Source organism: Mytilus trossulus, chromosome 5 (genome assembly GCF_036588685.1).
Source record: "Mytilus trossulus isolate FHL-02 chromosome 5, PNRI_Mtr1.1.1.hap1, whole genome shotgun sequence".
Lineage (NCBI taxonomy): Eukaryota > Metazoa > Mollusca > Bivalvia > Mytilida > Mytilidae > Mytilus > Mytilus trossulus.
The window spans coordinates 12,539,926-12,554,014 of record NC_086377.1 but is presented as its reverse complement, the minus strand read 5'-3'; the positions used below and the strand labels follow the sequence as shown (position 1 = coordinate 12,554,014).

The 14,089-nt window shown below is 34.1% G+C and overlaps 1 protein-coding gene across 1 annotated transcript in view; it reads right to left on the bottom strand.

Annotated features, from left to right (window-relative positions):
• Positions 1-9,881: 9,881 nt before the first annotated feature.
• LOC134717605 (serine/threonine-protein phosphatase 6 regulatory ankyrin repeat subunit B-like) overlaps positions 9,882-14,089 on the bottom strand; it is a 55,399-nt gene continuing 51,191 nt past the window's right edge. Inside the window, exons 15-16 of the mRNA XM_063580099.1 lie at positions 12,138-12,302; positions 9,882-10,022 (exon numbers count right to left, since the gene is read on the bottom strand). Coding sequence (XP_063436169.1) covers positions 9,882-10,022; positions 12,138-12,302 — 306 coding nt within the window. The remainder of the gene's footprint in view (positions 10,023-12,137; positions 12,303-14,089) is intronic.

Genomic DNA, 14,089 nt, shown 5'->3' with positions numbered 1-14,089 from the left:
AACATCATGTATCAAATTTAAAAACTTATCTATCTCAGGGTATTGTTCCGATTGGGCTTATTTTGAAAGCTTCACCCCTTACCACCGGTGAAAAATCTATCAGATTTATGGATAGATGGAATAATATTCTCCACAGTAGTTCCGTGAAATTGATGGATCTATTACACGCTGAGGCGTCTCATAAACACTTAAATTTACAAACTAGTTATAACCATCTTTACAATAAATCATGCCAAGAACTTTCCGGTCCTGAATTGCTCACCATCAACGAGCGCCTCCATGACATCTTGCGCATTGAATCCCGGAAACTACACAAAAAACAAGTTAATAAATTTAAAAGAGACGGCGTACATGTAGACCCTGTAGTAAGAGAGCAGACAACCTTAACTCTCAATCGTACCATCATAACCGGAAAAAAATCCCGGAATCGCCGATTCAGGAGAAAAAAACAAGGCTGCATGAACTCTACAAACACTGTAGTCAATTTGTCTTCAGTAGTTTTGTCGGAGACCGAAACAAAGGTACTGTCAAAAGGTCTTAATGTTTGTCCCACGCCGGGCAAAATAGATTCTATACTTTTGGAAGATGACCTAGACAAGTTAGCAAGATCCCTCAGAATTAAGGAATAATTTTCTAAAGACACCACAAAAAGTTCCACTGATAGTGACACAAGTGATCTCGACTCAGATGACGACCAAGAAGATGTCGATATTCCCAGATTCAGGAAAAAAAGTTCATGGATTCCTAAACCCAGTAAATGTGCTACTTTAGAACATATTATTGACAAAATTAAATCCGACGTAACAAATCTGTCCACTGCTACTTCCCAAACATTCAACAATTTATCTTCTGAAGAAAACGAAGCTGTGCGGTTACTTAAAAACAGAGACGACATTATAATTAAACCGGCAGATAAAGGTAGCGCGGTTGTCGTCATGGACAGATGTGACTACATTCAAGAGGCGGAACGTCAACTCTCTGATGAGAGATTCTATAAGAAACTAGACTCTGACCCCACCCCTCAATTTAACACAGAGATCACCACAAACCTGAAAAACATGTGTAAACAGGGACACATTGATGAAACCACATTTAAATATCTGAAACCGGAAAAATCAAAGCCGGGGCGTTTTTATCTACTGCCCAAAATACATAAAGTCAATAATCCAGGTAGACCAATTGTTTCCGCCAATGACCACCCTACAGAAAAAATGTCAGAATTTATTGACTTTCATCTCCGACCACACGTAGAAAATTTACCATCATATATTCAAGACACAACACATTATCTTTAAAAAATGGAATCTTTGAACCCTCTCCCACCTGAAACGATCCTTGTCTCGCTTGATGTTACCTCCCTCTATACTAATATCCCCCATGACGATGGTATAGAAGCCTGTAGGGAAGTCTGGAACTCTCGTAACACCTTACATCCACCAACTGAATGTCTCATCCAGCTTCTTACTTTGGTATTAAAATGCAATAACTTCACATTCAATGGTGAGCACTTTCTCCAAGTTAATGGAACAGCAATGGGAACAAAGATGGCCCCGTCTTATGCCAATATTTTTATGGGGAAATTAGAACAGAGAATTCTCAATTCTTTTCTTTATCAACCCCTCTCTTGGTTCCGATTTATTGACGATATTGACATGAAGTGGGATAAAACTGAACAAGAACTAGATTTGTTTATTCAACATGCCAACGATGCCCATCCCTCAATAAAATTCACATATGAAATCTCTGACTCTAAGATCACATTTCTTGACACTACAACGCAATTGAGGGATGGAAACATATTTACAGATCTGTATTGCAAGCCCACAGACAAACATCAATATCTATCTCCTTCAAGTTGTCACCCTAAACATTGCACCAAGAGCATTCCCTACATCCAGGCCATACGAATAAAAAGGATTTGCTCCACCAACGATGTTGCCAAAAAACGACTACAAGAACTTCGCGGTCACCTAAAACATCGGGGCTACAAAAGGAAAGACATTGATAAAGGTTTTTCTCGTGCTAGCAACATCAGCCGAGATGAACTTTTACAATATAAAGTCAAAAAGGTCAACAGGAGGGTGCCTTTTGTGTTGAATTACCATCCAAAATTTGACAACTTGTCTCACCTTATCCGCGAAAGTTGGAAAGATATCGAAAAACATCCTAAACTATCCAAGATCTTTCCCGAGCCACCTGTACTGGCTTTCCGCAGGCCCAAAAGCCTTAAAGACTTACTGGTGAGAGCTGAGTTATGCTCTCAAGCAGGCTCTTCGTCAGTGGGCTCTTATAAGGGTTGTGGAAACAAACGATGTCTGACTTGCAAACAAATACTGGATACCCAGACTTTTGACAGTCACTCCACTGGTACAGAATACACCATATTTTGCAATGTTAATTGCAAGACTACAAATGTTGTGTATCTCCTACAGTGTAAATGTGGTAAACAGTATGTTGGCGAGTCAGTACGGCCGTTTCACAAACGAATGAACGGTCATCGTAGCGACTACCAATGCAAGCCAGACCTCCCTCTTAGTCGACATTTGAGATCCCCTGACCACACTAAGGCAGATCTCAATCGACTGACCATTACTATCATTGACCACAACCCTGCTTGGTCTAGGGAGGATAGACTTACTCGGGAAAGATTTTGGATAAGAAAATTAACAACTTTGGCACCAAATGGGATAAATGAAAAGATGTAATTCGACACCATGCAGTGCTTCACATCTGGGTTATATTACTTATTATTACAGTCCCCGTTTTTATTTCTATCCTTACTCATTTCTAAAATATATCTGTTGAATATAACAATCTAAATTGCTTAATTTTTTGAGGGATGTATAAGTACCAAGCCACGTCCAACTATTTTACTCTAATTTAGTCAAAATTTGTAAATTTTTTTAAACGGCCGTTTGTTTTAAACATCGCAGACTCTAATGTAACTACACTACAGTTGTTAAATCTGAAATATTTAGAAATTTAGACCGTTCAGTGCTATTTATTTAGAAACAAGACCGTTCAATGCTGTTTATTTGGAATTCTTATTGACGCAATCTTTCTTGTAACATCATAATTATCGACACTGTTAAAGCTTTAGAATTGTGCTAGTTCATATCGCACATTATTATTTTTATTTAAAACATTTATTTGAACTCTCTGATGTAATTAGTCGTATAACCTATTTCATATTCAACATATTTTTGCAATGATGCAAGCGTCTTAACTGATGTTCGGTTTGCCTTTTTTATTGTATAAATTTCAAGATTTAGTAAAAGTTTAATCTAAGAAGACTTAAAGATGATTCATTTAACATCAGAATCTGACTGACGAAGGATATCTGTTATCCGAAATATTTATGAATAATTACATTTATAGTTCCTTTTTTGTGTTATTGGTGTTGTTATGTACACTTTTTAGGCGTTTATATAATTTATTTTATTGTGTACATGTATCGTTACTTGTAACGATCCAGCGCCCTCGTGGAAAAAATCGTTGACTATTATTCAGACGTTTTATATATATATATATATATATATACAACTCGTCTAAACATCAACCCAACAATGTTAGATCTGTAAATTTGCTTTCGCAAATTTTTGGTTCTTCCCTCGCCGGGATTCGAACCCATGCTACTGTGATATCGTGACACCAAATCGCCTGCACTGCAGCCGTCCCGCTAGACCACACGACCACCTGGGCTCTCAATAAAAGAGCTTTCGGTGGCCATATGTTACCTTTCCACGTCAGTTTTAATCTAGCGGCGTACTACAGTACATGATATATAAGGCATGAAGATGTTATTGTTACAGATCAGCTAAATTATCTATAGTAAAGGATCCTACAAATTAATGTAAGATACAGTCACAGAAAATAATTATATTCATAAGTACGTCTGAGTCAGTGACAACCCTACAACAGATGTATCCATCGGATCGCCATCAACGATGGTGATACATGGCTGTGTACATAATGTATATACAACTCGTCTAAACATCAACCCAACAATGTTAGATCTGTAAATTTGCTTTCGCAAATTTTTGGTTCTTCCCTCGCCGGGATTCGAACCCATGCTACTGTGATATCGTGACACCAAATCGCCTGCACTGCAGCCGTCCCGCTAGACCACACGACCACCTGGGCTCTCAATAAAAGAGCTTTCGGTGGCCATATGTTACCTTTCCACGTCAGTTTTAATCTAGCGGCGTACTACAGTACATGATATATAAGGCATGAAGATGTTATTGTTACAGATCAGCTAAATTATCTATAGTAAAGGATCCTACAAATTAATGTAAGATACAGTCACAGAAAATAATTATATTCATAAGTACGTCTGAGTCAGTGACAACCCTACAACAGATGTATCCATCGGATCGCCATCAATGATGGTGATACATGGCTGTGTACATAATGTATATACAACTCGTCTAAACATCAACCCAACAATGTTAGATCTGTAAATTTGCTTTCGCAAATTTTTGGTTCTTCCCTCGCCGGGATTCGAACCCATGCTACTGTTTGAATCCCGGCGAGGGAAGAACCAAAAATTTGCGAAAGCAAATTTACAGATCTAACATTGTTGGGTTGATGTTTAGACGAGTTGTATATACATTATGTACACAGCCATGTATCACTGATGGCGATCCGATGGATACATCTGTTGTAGGGTTGTCACTGACTCAGACGTACTTATGTATATATATATATATATATATATATATAAACCTTTTTTTAAATTATTATCAATACACAATACAAATATTACAGCAACTGCATGAAGAAAGACACAAATGAGTTGTTACTATCCGAGTTCGGTTTATGACAAATAAAATTGAGAATGGAAATGGGGAATGTGTCAAAGAGACAACAACCCGACCAATTAAAAAAAAAACAGCAAAAGGTCACCAACAGGTCTTCAATGTAGCGAGAAATTCTCGCACCCGGAGGCATCCTTCAGCTGGCCCCTAAACAAATATATACTAGTTCAGTTATAATGAACGCCATACTAATTTCCAAATTGTACACAAGAAACAAAAATTGAAATAATACAAGACTAACAAAGGCCAAAGGCTCCTGACTTGGGACAGGCGCAAAAATGCGGCGGGGTTAAACAGTTTTGTGAGATCTCAACCCTCTCCCTATACCTCTAACCAATGTAGAAAAGTAAACGCATAATAATACGCACATTAAAATTCAGTTCAAGAGAAGTCCGGGTCTGATGTCAGAAGATGAAACCAAAGAAAATAAACAAAATGACAATAATACATACATAACAACAGACTACTAGCAGTTAACTGACATGCCAGCTCCAGACTTCAATCAAACTGACTGAAAGATTATGATTTCATCATATGAACATCAGGCACAATCCCTCCCGTTAGGGGTTTAGTATCATACCATCATAACATATATGAGAAGAACATAACCCGTGTCATGCCAACAACTGTTAGAAAAAATGTGTTTAGTTCCGACTCAAAGACCTTATCAGTGACTCAATATTAACGCCAAAATATGCAATCTTTAATGACTTGACAACAGTATCGTAATTATATCCCTTCTTAATAAGTCTATTCAAAGGTTTTGTAAGTTTCTGAGGTGAATACTGACACCTTTGTGCTTTATAAAGAATATTTCCATAACAAAATGGATGTGAAATACCTGAACGTATAAGAAGTCTGCATGTTGAGCTATATTTACGAATGATGTCTTTATACCGATGTTAAAATTTAGTAAATGTTTTGACTAGTTTGTGATATCGAAAAATCCTAATGTAATAATTTTTCAGTAATACATAAATATCTCTCGTTAAAATCTAAAACATTGTTACATACACGAGCGAATCGTACAAGTTGAGATACAAGACATATTGTAAGTGATTTATTGTACCATCTTATTTTATGGAAAAGGTAGTATGTTTTTTTCTTATTTCTATCGCGTAAAGTGGTTAATTTTTTAACAATTGTAATTGAATCGAATGAAATATTCAGAAAAGTTGTAATTGAATAGCAATACATTATTTTAACAGATAATAAGAATATAACCAAATACCTTCCTAACCGACCATATTGTGAGTAACGTGAATGTTATTCAATGTAATAAAAGCATATATTATTAGTTGATCATTTGATAGACTAAAAGGTATACACAAATTTAAAAAAGTTAAGAACTGACACGTAGACGAATATAAATACATGTAGGTCACAGTATGATGTCCTCTTTAGTGTGTGTCGTCCTGAACATGCATGAAATAATTGTCACTGGACGTTAAGCAAGCAATCAACAAGCAATCAACTTATTCAGTGTGACCCAATGAGATATTCAAAATCTTACACACGAATATGTTAAATCTGGCTTTATTTTATGAAAGTCTACATTAAAATGCATCTCACATATATGATAATGTATCTGTATTGTAGCGACAAATGAACAAAACTTAACGTTATATTTGTTTTTAAAATTAAAATGCGCGCAATGACGATTTCTTTTAAAACTATCATCGATTGAAATTTAAAAAATAATTTCCCAAATCGGCAACAAAAAACTATAAGACGAATATTATTTTGAAGTAAATTATAGTATAAAAATGAGAATGGAAATGGGGAATGTGACAAAGGGACAACAACCCGACCATAGAATAAAATAACAGCAGAAGGTCATCAACAGGTCTTTAATGTAGCGAGAAATTACCACACCCGGAGGGGTCCTTCAACTGGCCCCTAAACAATTATATACTAGTTTAGTATAGAATGCATTTTTATTAAGGAAAATAATGAAAATAAAAATAAAATAATAAAGGTTATTATTGTATGCCTTGGAGCATAATTCATTGAAACATGGTATTGTCTCGGTTGATTCTGAGATAGAAAGACCTATGGTTCTGAAAAAAATAACTCCATATATGTATATAAACAATGAAACAATTCTGTTTTATAGTTTTCTTTTTTATTTGTTTTATTAATGTGTGTCGTATATTTCAAGAGTAAACTCTACTATTGTCCGAATACTAATTTAAAAATGGATTACACATTTCTATTCTCAATATTAACAAAAATAACAAAAATAAAATTTAAAAGAAATATTTTAAAATAAACTAATCACCAAAATACCTTTTCCAAGCGGAACCATTGTCTTCTTTTCAATATTGATACCATTTCGTCCAAAGTAGATGACAAGTCCATCGGTAGAATCCCACTTTAGAGGTATGTCTTCGCCAATCAGGACGCTTGCCAAAGTAGATTTCCCTGCTTTACAAGGACCACCTTATAAAAAAAAAGATGCTATGCAAGTTTGTAACAAATGTTAAAGTATTATGTTTTGAACTATATTGTGGTAACCTGTTTGACCTCATACACATTCCTACATTTACACTATACAACCCCCATGCACAAAATTACTGATGTAATATGCTTCCTTGTACATTTTCATAATTAAATGCAAGTATCATGTGCAAGGTCAGTTTTGGTTGATATGGATAAAACATTTAGTTAAATGAGGCAGCTTTCAGTATCACAACTACCAACAGAGTCATGCTGTTAACCAACAAGAGGACATGCTGACACTCGTAAATGATACAGATACATATTTTCAGTCATACGAGGCAGTTTAAGGTATCACAAGTACCAAAAGAGTCATTAGTTTGACCAACAAGAAGACTTGCTGGCATTCGTAAACAATACAGAGCCATATTTTAGTCATATGAGTCAGATTGAGGTATCAAAACATGCAAAAGAGTAGTTATTTTTTACCAACAAGAGGATACGTTGGCACTCGTAAATGATGCAAACAAATATTTTCGGTCATGGTGTTCCAATATTGATATCATTGTCATTCACCATTTTTTTACAAAAGAAAATGCCTGTACAAAGTATTTTTTAACAAACTTTACAAAGTAAGGAATATGACAGTTGTTATCCATTCGTTTGATGTGTTTGAATTTTTGATTCTGCCATTTGAATAGGGACTTAACGTTTTAAATTTTCCTCAGAGTTAGGTATTTTGTTATTTCATGTTCTGACCCGTCCAAGGATTGAAACCAGAACTTCTCTGATTAATAACAACTTGTTCATTCTGTCATGCATGAAGTTTGCGAATAAGACAAAAATGGCGAAATATACCAGAGGGATGGTCAAACGTATGGAATGTACATATGGATAAAAGAAAAACATGCTCGCACTCAAAATCCCGGCGGACAATGTTTTAAAGTCATCGTGTTCCACTTTTGTTGTCATTTGTCTTAAATAGTTTTTCCGTATATGTAACAAAAATCATGATTTTTATTGCTATATAACATAATAAAGTGCACATTTGGTGAGTTGTGGTTATTCGAGTCATTCTGAGATATTGAATATTCTCCCTTTTTTGTGATGAATTATCTAAATTAAAGATAACATGTTGGAACTCTTTATTCCTAACAAAAAAACATTAGAAACAGGGACACTTTGAATTACAGCCGACCATTAACCAGATAAATATTATGAAATGTACATCAGTATTGCTTTTCAAAGTATAGTGAACATTGGCCATGTCAAGTCTGAATTTAACTAGAATGACATCAATACAGATATTATATACAACCAAAACAGGAATGCTTTCAAACAAACTGTAGCAAATGTACAGCCAGCTGAAGGTCACCAACAGTTATAAATGTTTCATTGTACTTTGTACATTTTATTGCACACCGTTGAGTGTATTATGTCTCCAGAAACTGAACATGAAACATATTTTTAATATTAGTAATAATTGCATTTATAATACGTTACTACCTAAACTCAGCCGGTTTTCGTATGACCGAAATTCTCCGTGTGACATCATATGATGGAATTCATTTGCATTTACTAGCCATGGCAATTCAATATGTTTTTCTGAAAGAAAGTAAATTCAAAATTTGCAGATATTCAACCAAACATCTAAGTATATAGTTGCCAATCACACCTCACTTGGTTTCTTAAGAAAACAAAACACACACAATGACACTTTGTGCACAATTCTAGAATTTATGTTACTTTTGTTGTAAGTACAGATGGGTGAGATCGCAACCTGTACAAAAGTGAAATTCGAGCCGACTTTTTAAGGATTGATGCAGACCTATTGACAGGTCTGCTCCAAACCAGACATGTGGACAAGTATGTTTTTGACCAGTTTTGAATGCAGGTTTGTCCCGCTTTGTTCTTTTTTTTCTAGTGGGCCTATATAGCACATGCATTTACTCGTTGATTCTTAAAACATTATAAACATTAAAGATAAAACATTTGATATTATTAAATTATTATTATTCGATCATCTCAATTTTCACGGGATTATGCTGATCAAGGTTAAGGGTCAATGATTAAATAATAGCCAACATCGGATAAAGAATAGTATTTACGTTACATTATGATAACCTCTACAAAACTAAGAAATTTAACAAATTGTTAAAACCAATGTATTGTATTTATAATAACTAATCATAATTCATATATATATATATAAATTTACTGTATAACCTCCCTGATTAACCAGTAACTAAATCACAGGGATACCCGGCTGAATGCTGTGAGTCGAGTAATTTGTTAAACAGCAGAGAAACGTGCAATAAAAGATTTATCTTTTAAAAAAAATATTATGATTTTTTTACTACATTTGTATACACAATAGCTAGGTAATACAACAATCATGACAGACTTGAAAGTTGTTTTAGATTAATAATATTGCGGATAGAACTGTTTTTCAACGCATCGGAACAATATTCTTACATCATGGTATATCAACATTATTTTCGACGTTGCGTCGTTTCCCATTTCAAATAGTCTCTTCCTTTTTATGCATTTCATGGATTTAAATTTGTTATCGTAATTCACATTGCTTGCCTTTGATTCGCGATTATATTTTACCCCAATATTCTACAGTGTCCAGTACATAAGATTATAATTATGAACCATCTCGTCAAATTCGTCATATTTGTCTTTGTCGATCATAACTGAACTAAGATTTCCCGAGGATAACAAGAACATGAAAGCATTGCAGGGACAAACTGATGTGTCCTGAAATCATGATGGTACATGGTGTTATAATGATTACACATATATTACCGTTGAAAAGCAAATTGCATCACCACAGGTAGATTTTTTTAATCAGAGGTACGTGTGTGTGTTGATCAACTGTTCGTTGTATATTTTGTGTTTTTCATACTGTTCACTTTTTTGTTTCTGCCATATCATTTTCAATGTATTTCTGTTGATATCTTTTGATACGCTTTTAATTTCGAATATCAGAAACGTGTCCTATTATTTTGAAATTTGTTAATAGGAAGTAAATTTCTGTTACATGAAGAGTTTGCTTGGCCAACTTAGGGAGGGCTAAATCCTACTTTGTAAAGAATCACACTGATTCAAAGCACAACCTTCACTGAATCTGACATTATCAAGATTTTTGATTTCTTGACTGACAACATATTTGATATGTTTGGACGACGTGTTTTTCAACAGGCTGTCGGCATAACAATGAGAACCAATTGTACCCCTCTTCTTACGATGAAAAATAAGAAGTTAGCAATATCTTTTAATTTTACTTTCCATTATCAATGATTATATAGAGGATGTTCTCTCACTAAATAATTCATAATGTGGCATCTATCACAACAAACCAGAAATATAGGATATAACAAATACAGTTAGGTCTGCCTCATATCTTGACTTGCATCTTGAAGTTAATATGTAGGGTTGGTTGCAAACGAAACTTTGATTTAGCTTTCAAATTGTGAATTATCAATTACGACGTAGCAACATGTCAGCAGCGCCTGCATAAGAAGTTGTATTCAAATTGATACGATATTCCCGCGCTTTGATTTCATATCATGATATAGGGTTATTCCACACATCATAAGTTCCATATGAGGAAGTTGAAATAATCCCTATGTAAATTTTACTGGTACCTTCGCGTGTTGGTTGAACGTTATGGAACAACCGTTTCACGAGGATATCGGATGTTCAATACGTCATAACTACAACCCACTTCCCTTTCCATTATTGTGACCTAACGAAATAGACTTAGTATGTACAAATTATTCCTTGTTTAAAAATTAATCATGTTGCTGTTGTTATTTCTTTTTTTTCAATGATAGTATGAATTCAGTTTCACTGATGAGTAATGAAGACGAAGCCCACGTCTGGCGTACTAAATTATAATCCTGGTACCTTTAATAACTACTTCCACTACGTTTCGTCCCCGAGGGTGTCACCAGTCCAGTAGTCAAGACATGAATATCAATAATGTGGTAATTTTATAAATGTCCTGTTTACAAAACTTTGAATTGCTCGAAAAACTAAGGATGGTCTTATCCCAAGCATTGATTACTTTAGCCGTATTTGGCGCAATTTTTGGGAACTTTGGATATTCAATGTTCTTCAACTTTGTACTTGTTTGGCTTTATGACTATTTTGATATGAGCGTCACTGGTGGGTCTTATGTAAACGAAACGCACGTCTGGCGAACTAAATTATAATCCTGGTACCTTTGATAACTTCTTCAAAGTTTGAAATGTTTTTTTCGCTAATGTTTTTTATTTAACTCTTTAAAAATACTCGATTAATACTGAATACCTCACAACACAATTATATTTTCATTTACCTGTTTACATTATTCTATTTGACGGCATTTTGTTCAACATATAACCCCTTATTTTATGCATTATTCATTCAAATTGTGGTTTAAATCAACTTTGTCATTTATTGTATGTTCACATATGTACTTTTTACATTCATTTTTTGGTATAAACCATTTCAATTGATATATAAAATTGTGTGTTTTTTGTGTGCTTTTATGTTGTGAAGATACGCAAGTAACACTAATGTTTCATGATTAGATAAGGCAGAAAGTGGTCAGAACGTTAAAATAAGCCGCATTTGTGTACATCTGTTCTTGGACATGAATCTCGTGTTCGATAATTGTCGGGTGTTGAACTGATTAATGAGTATATCTCGTTTTTTATATAAATAGGTTTTTTTTCTCGTTTGAATGGTTTAACACGTTACATTTTTTATAGCACTGACAAGATTGTTTTCGATGTGAGCTAGGAATCTGTGTTGAAGACCATATTATCAATGGGTTACTTTTTACAAGTTGTGACTTAGATGGAAGGTTTTCCTTTTGGCACTCACGCCACATCTTTGGGTATAATCTTTAAATATAGAATATACACCACCTTTTTTGTTCTCATTGGACTGTTCTCCTTTTGGTATTATGGGATCGTCAATAAACTCTGGTTCAATATTGCCTGTGTTGTTAGGTTGTTCATTGGTGTTATCTACGTTGTCTATTTTTTCCTACATATCATAATGATAATGAAAATAAGGTTCAAGTATATGTTAAAATATATACTGGGAAATAGAATATCATGGCATTTTTGGAGGCTCAATGTTCTTCAACTTTGTGCTTTATAGATATTTTGATATGAGCGTTACTGAGGAGTATCGTGTAGACGAAACGCGCGTCTTGCATACTAAATTAAAATCCCGGTACCTTTGAAAATTATTATCCATAATCAAAACCAGAACAAATAAACATTACATAAAAAAATCCTTAGAAAGAGGCTGCTTGGGATAACTTTAGTTAGTTTCAATAACATTTGAACTGACAGTTGAAGTTGAACGTACAATGGACAGGGAAACATTTTGTCTTGCAAAAGACCGCACAGGAACATCTCGCAGAATTTTTGCAAAGGTTCTCTTTATGCTTCACATCATGATAATGATCAGAAGATGTCATCGCTGACCGAAATGAGATATTACTCTATCACCAAGCTTATATCGATGAAAATGATTATTGGATGTGAACTAGCTGTAAGTAGCTGCCAGTACTCTCATATCTGTAATCAATACATTGTTGTTGTTTGATGTTATGTACGAGTACCCGACCACGTCAACTCTTTGTTTTTTGGTCAAACGTTTATCTATTTGCATCCGTCTAATGAATATTTTCAGTATTTCTTAAATAGTTTTCTATTTTGAATGCGTTTTCATCTATAATTTCGGGGCGCTTATACATGTTATAGCTGCAAATAACGTATGCGGAAAGGACTTTGTTCCTTGTTGAAGGCAGTAACGTTTGGGACCTAAAATTGTCACTTTCTGTTTCACTATGTCTATTGTTAACAGTTGTCTCATTGTCAATAATACCACATCTGCATTTATATATATATAATTGAGTACCTTATTGTTAGTTTTTTGTATTTTCCTTTTGTTTTGTATTTTTTTTTTTTTTAAAGAACTATTCTGAGATTCCGTTTGGAAGTTACAGGTATTTACACAAACAAAGTCATTTAGAATTTTTGTTATCAACTTCATCTTAATTTATTAATCAATAATACATTACGAATACTCTTGCAATAAAGATGCAGAACACATACTTGTAGGTATTCAAATGTACGTTGATATTTATATGAATCTGGTTTTTTCTCGTTTTGCTGATTAACGTGTTCAGCTAGCTCATATGGTGTCCTGCCCTAATGCAATAAAACAAAATATCGACTCAAATATACTATAGTAGAATTGTAATCATTCTCAATTCTTACACTTTTATATAAATTTAAAACTCAACGATCTTAAGGGATTTTGCTTTTCGGTTTCAAAATAATAAACGTTTCATAGCACTAGTATACGTTGATATGGGATTAAGAAATAAACCAAAGAGTTAAAAAAAAATATATAGAGGTCAATTTGCTCGTTTCTGAGATATTACCAATTGGAATAATGGCGTGAAAAGGTTTTATTTTGACTTTATAATTGACAAGTTTCAGTTTTTGAAAGACTTTTACAAATGAATTGCTGATAATTATGTATGTACAAGATTTATGAAAAGAAAAGTTTGGGGTCAAAGGGAAATTTATTTGTATGCATTTTAAAGGAAATTCCAAAACATGACAAGTGAATATCTTTATCAGGATGTTACAAATTTTAACATTTCATTAATCAGACATGTTCGTCTTTTAAGAAAATGTTCAGACATCCCCTGTGGTAAATTCCTAGCCGTACAGCAATTGTGTTTATAGCCAATTCAATACTGTTTAGTATCACTACACGTAAGTTTGGTGTTACCTAATGACCATACCTAA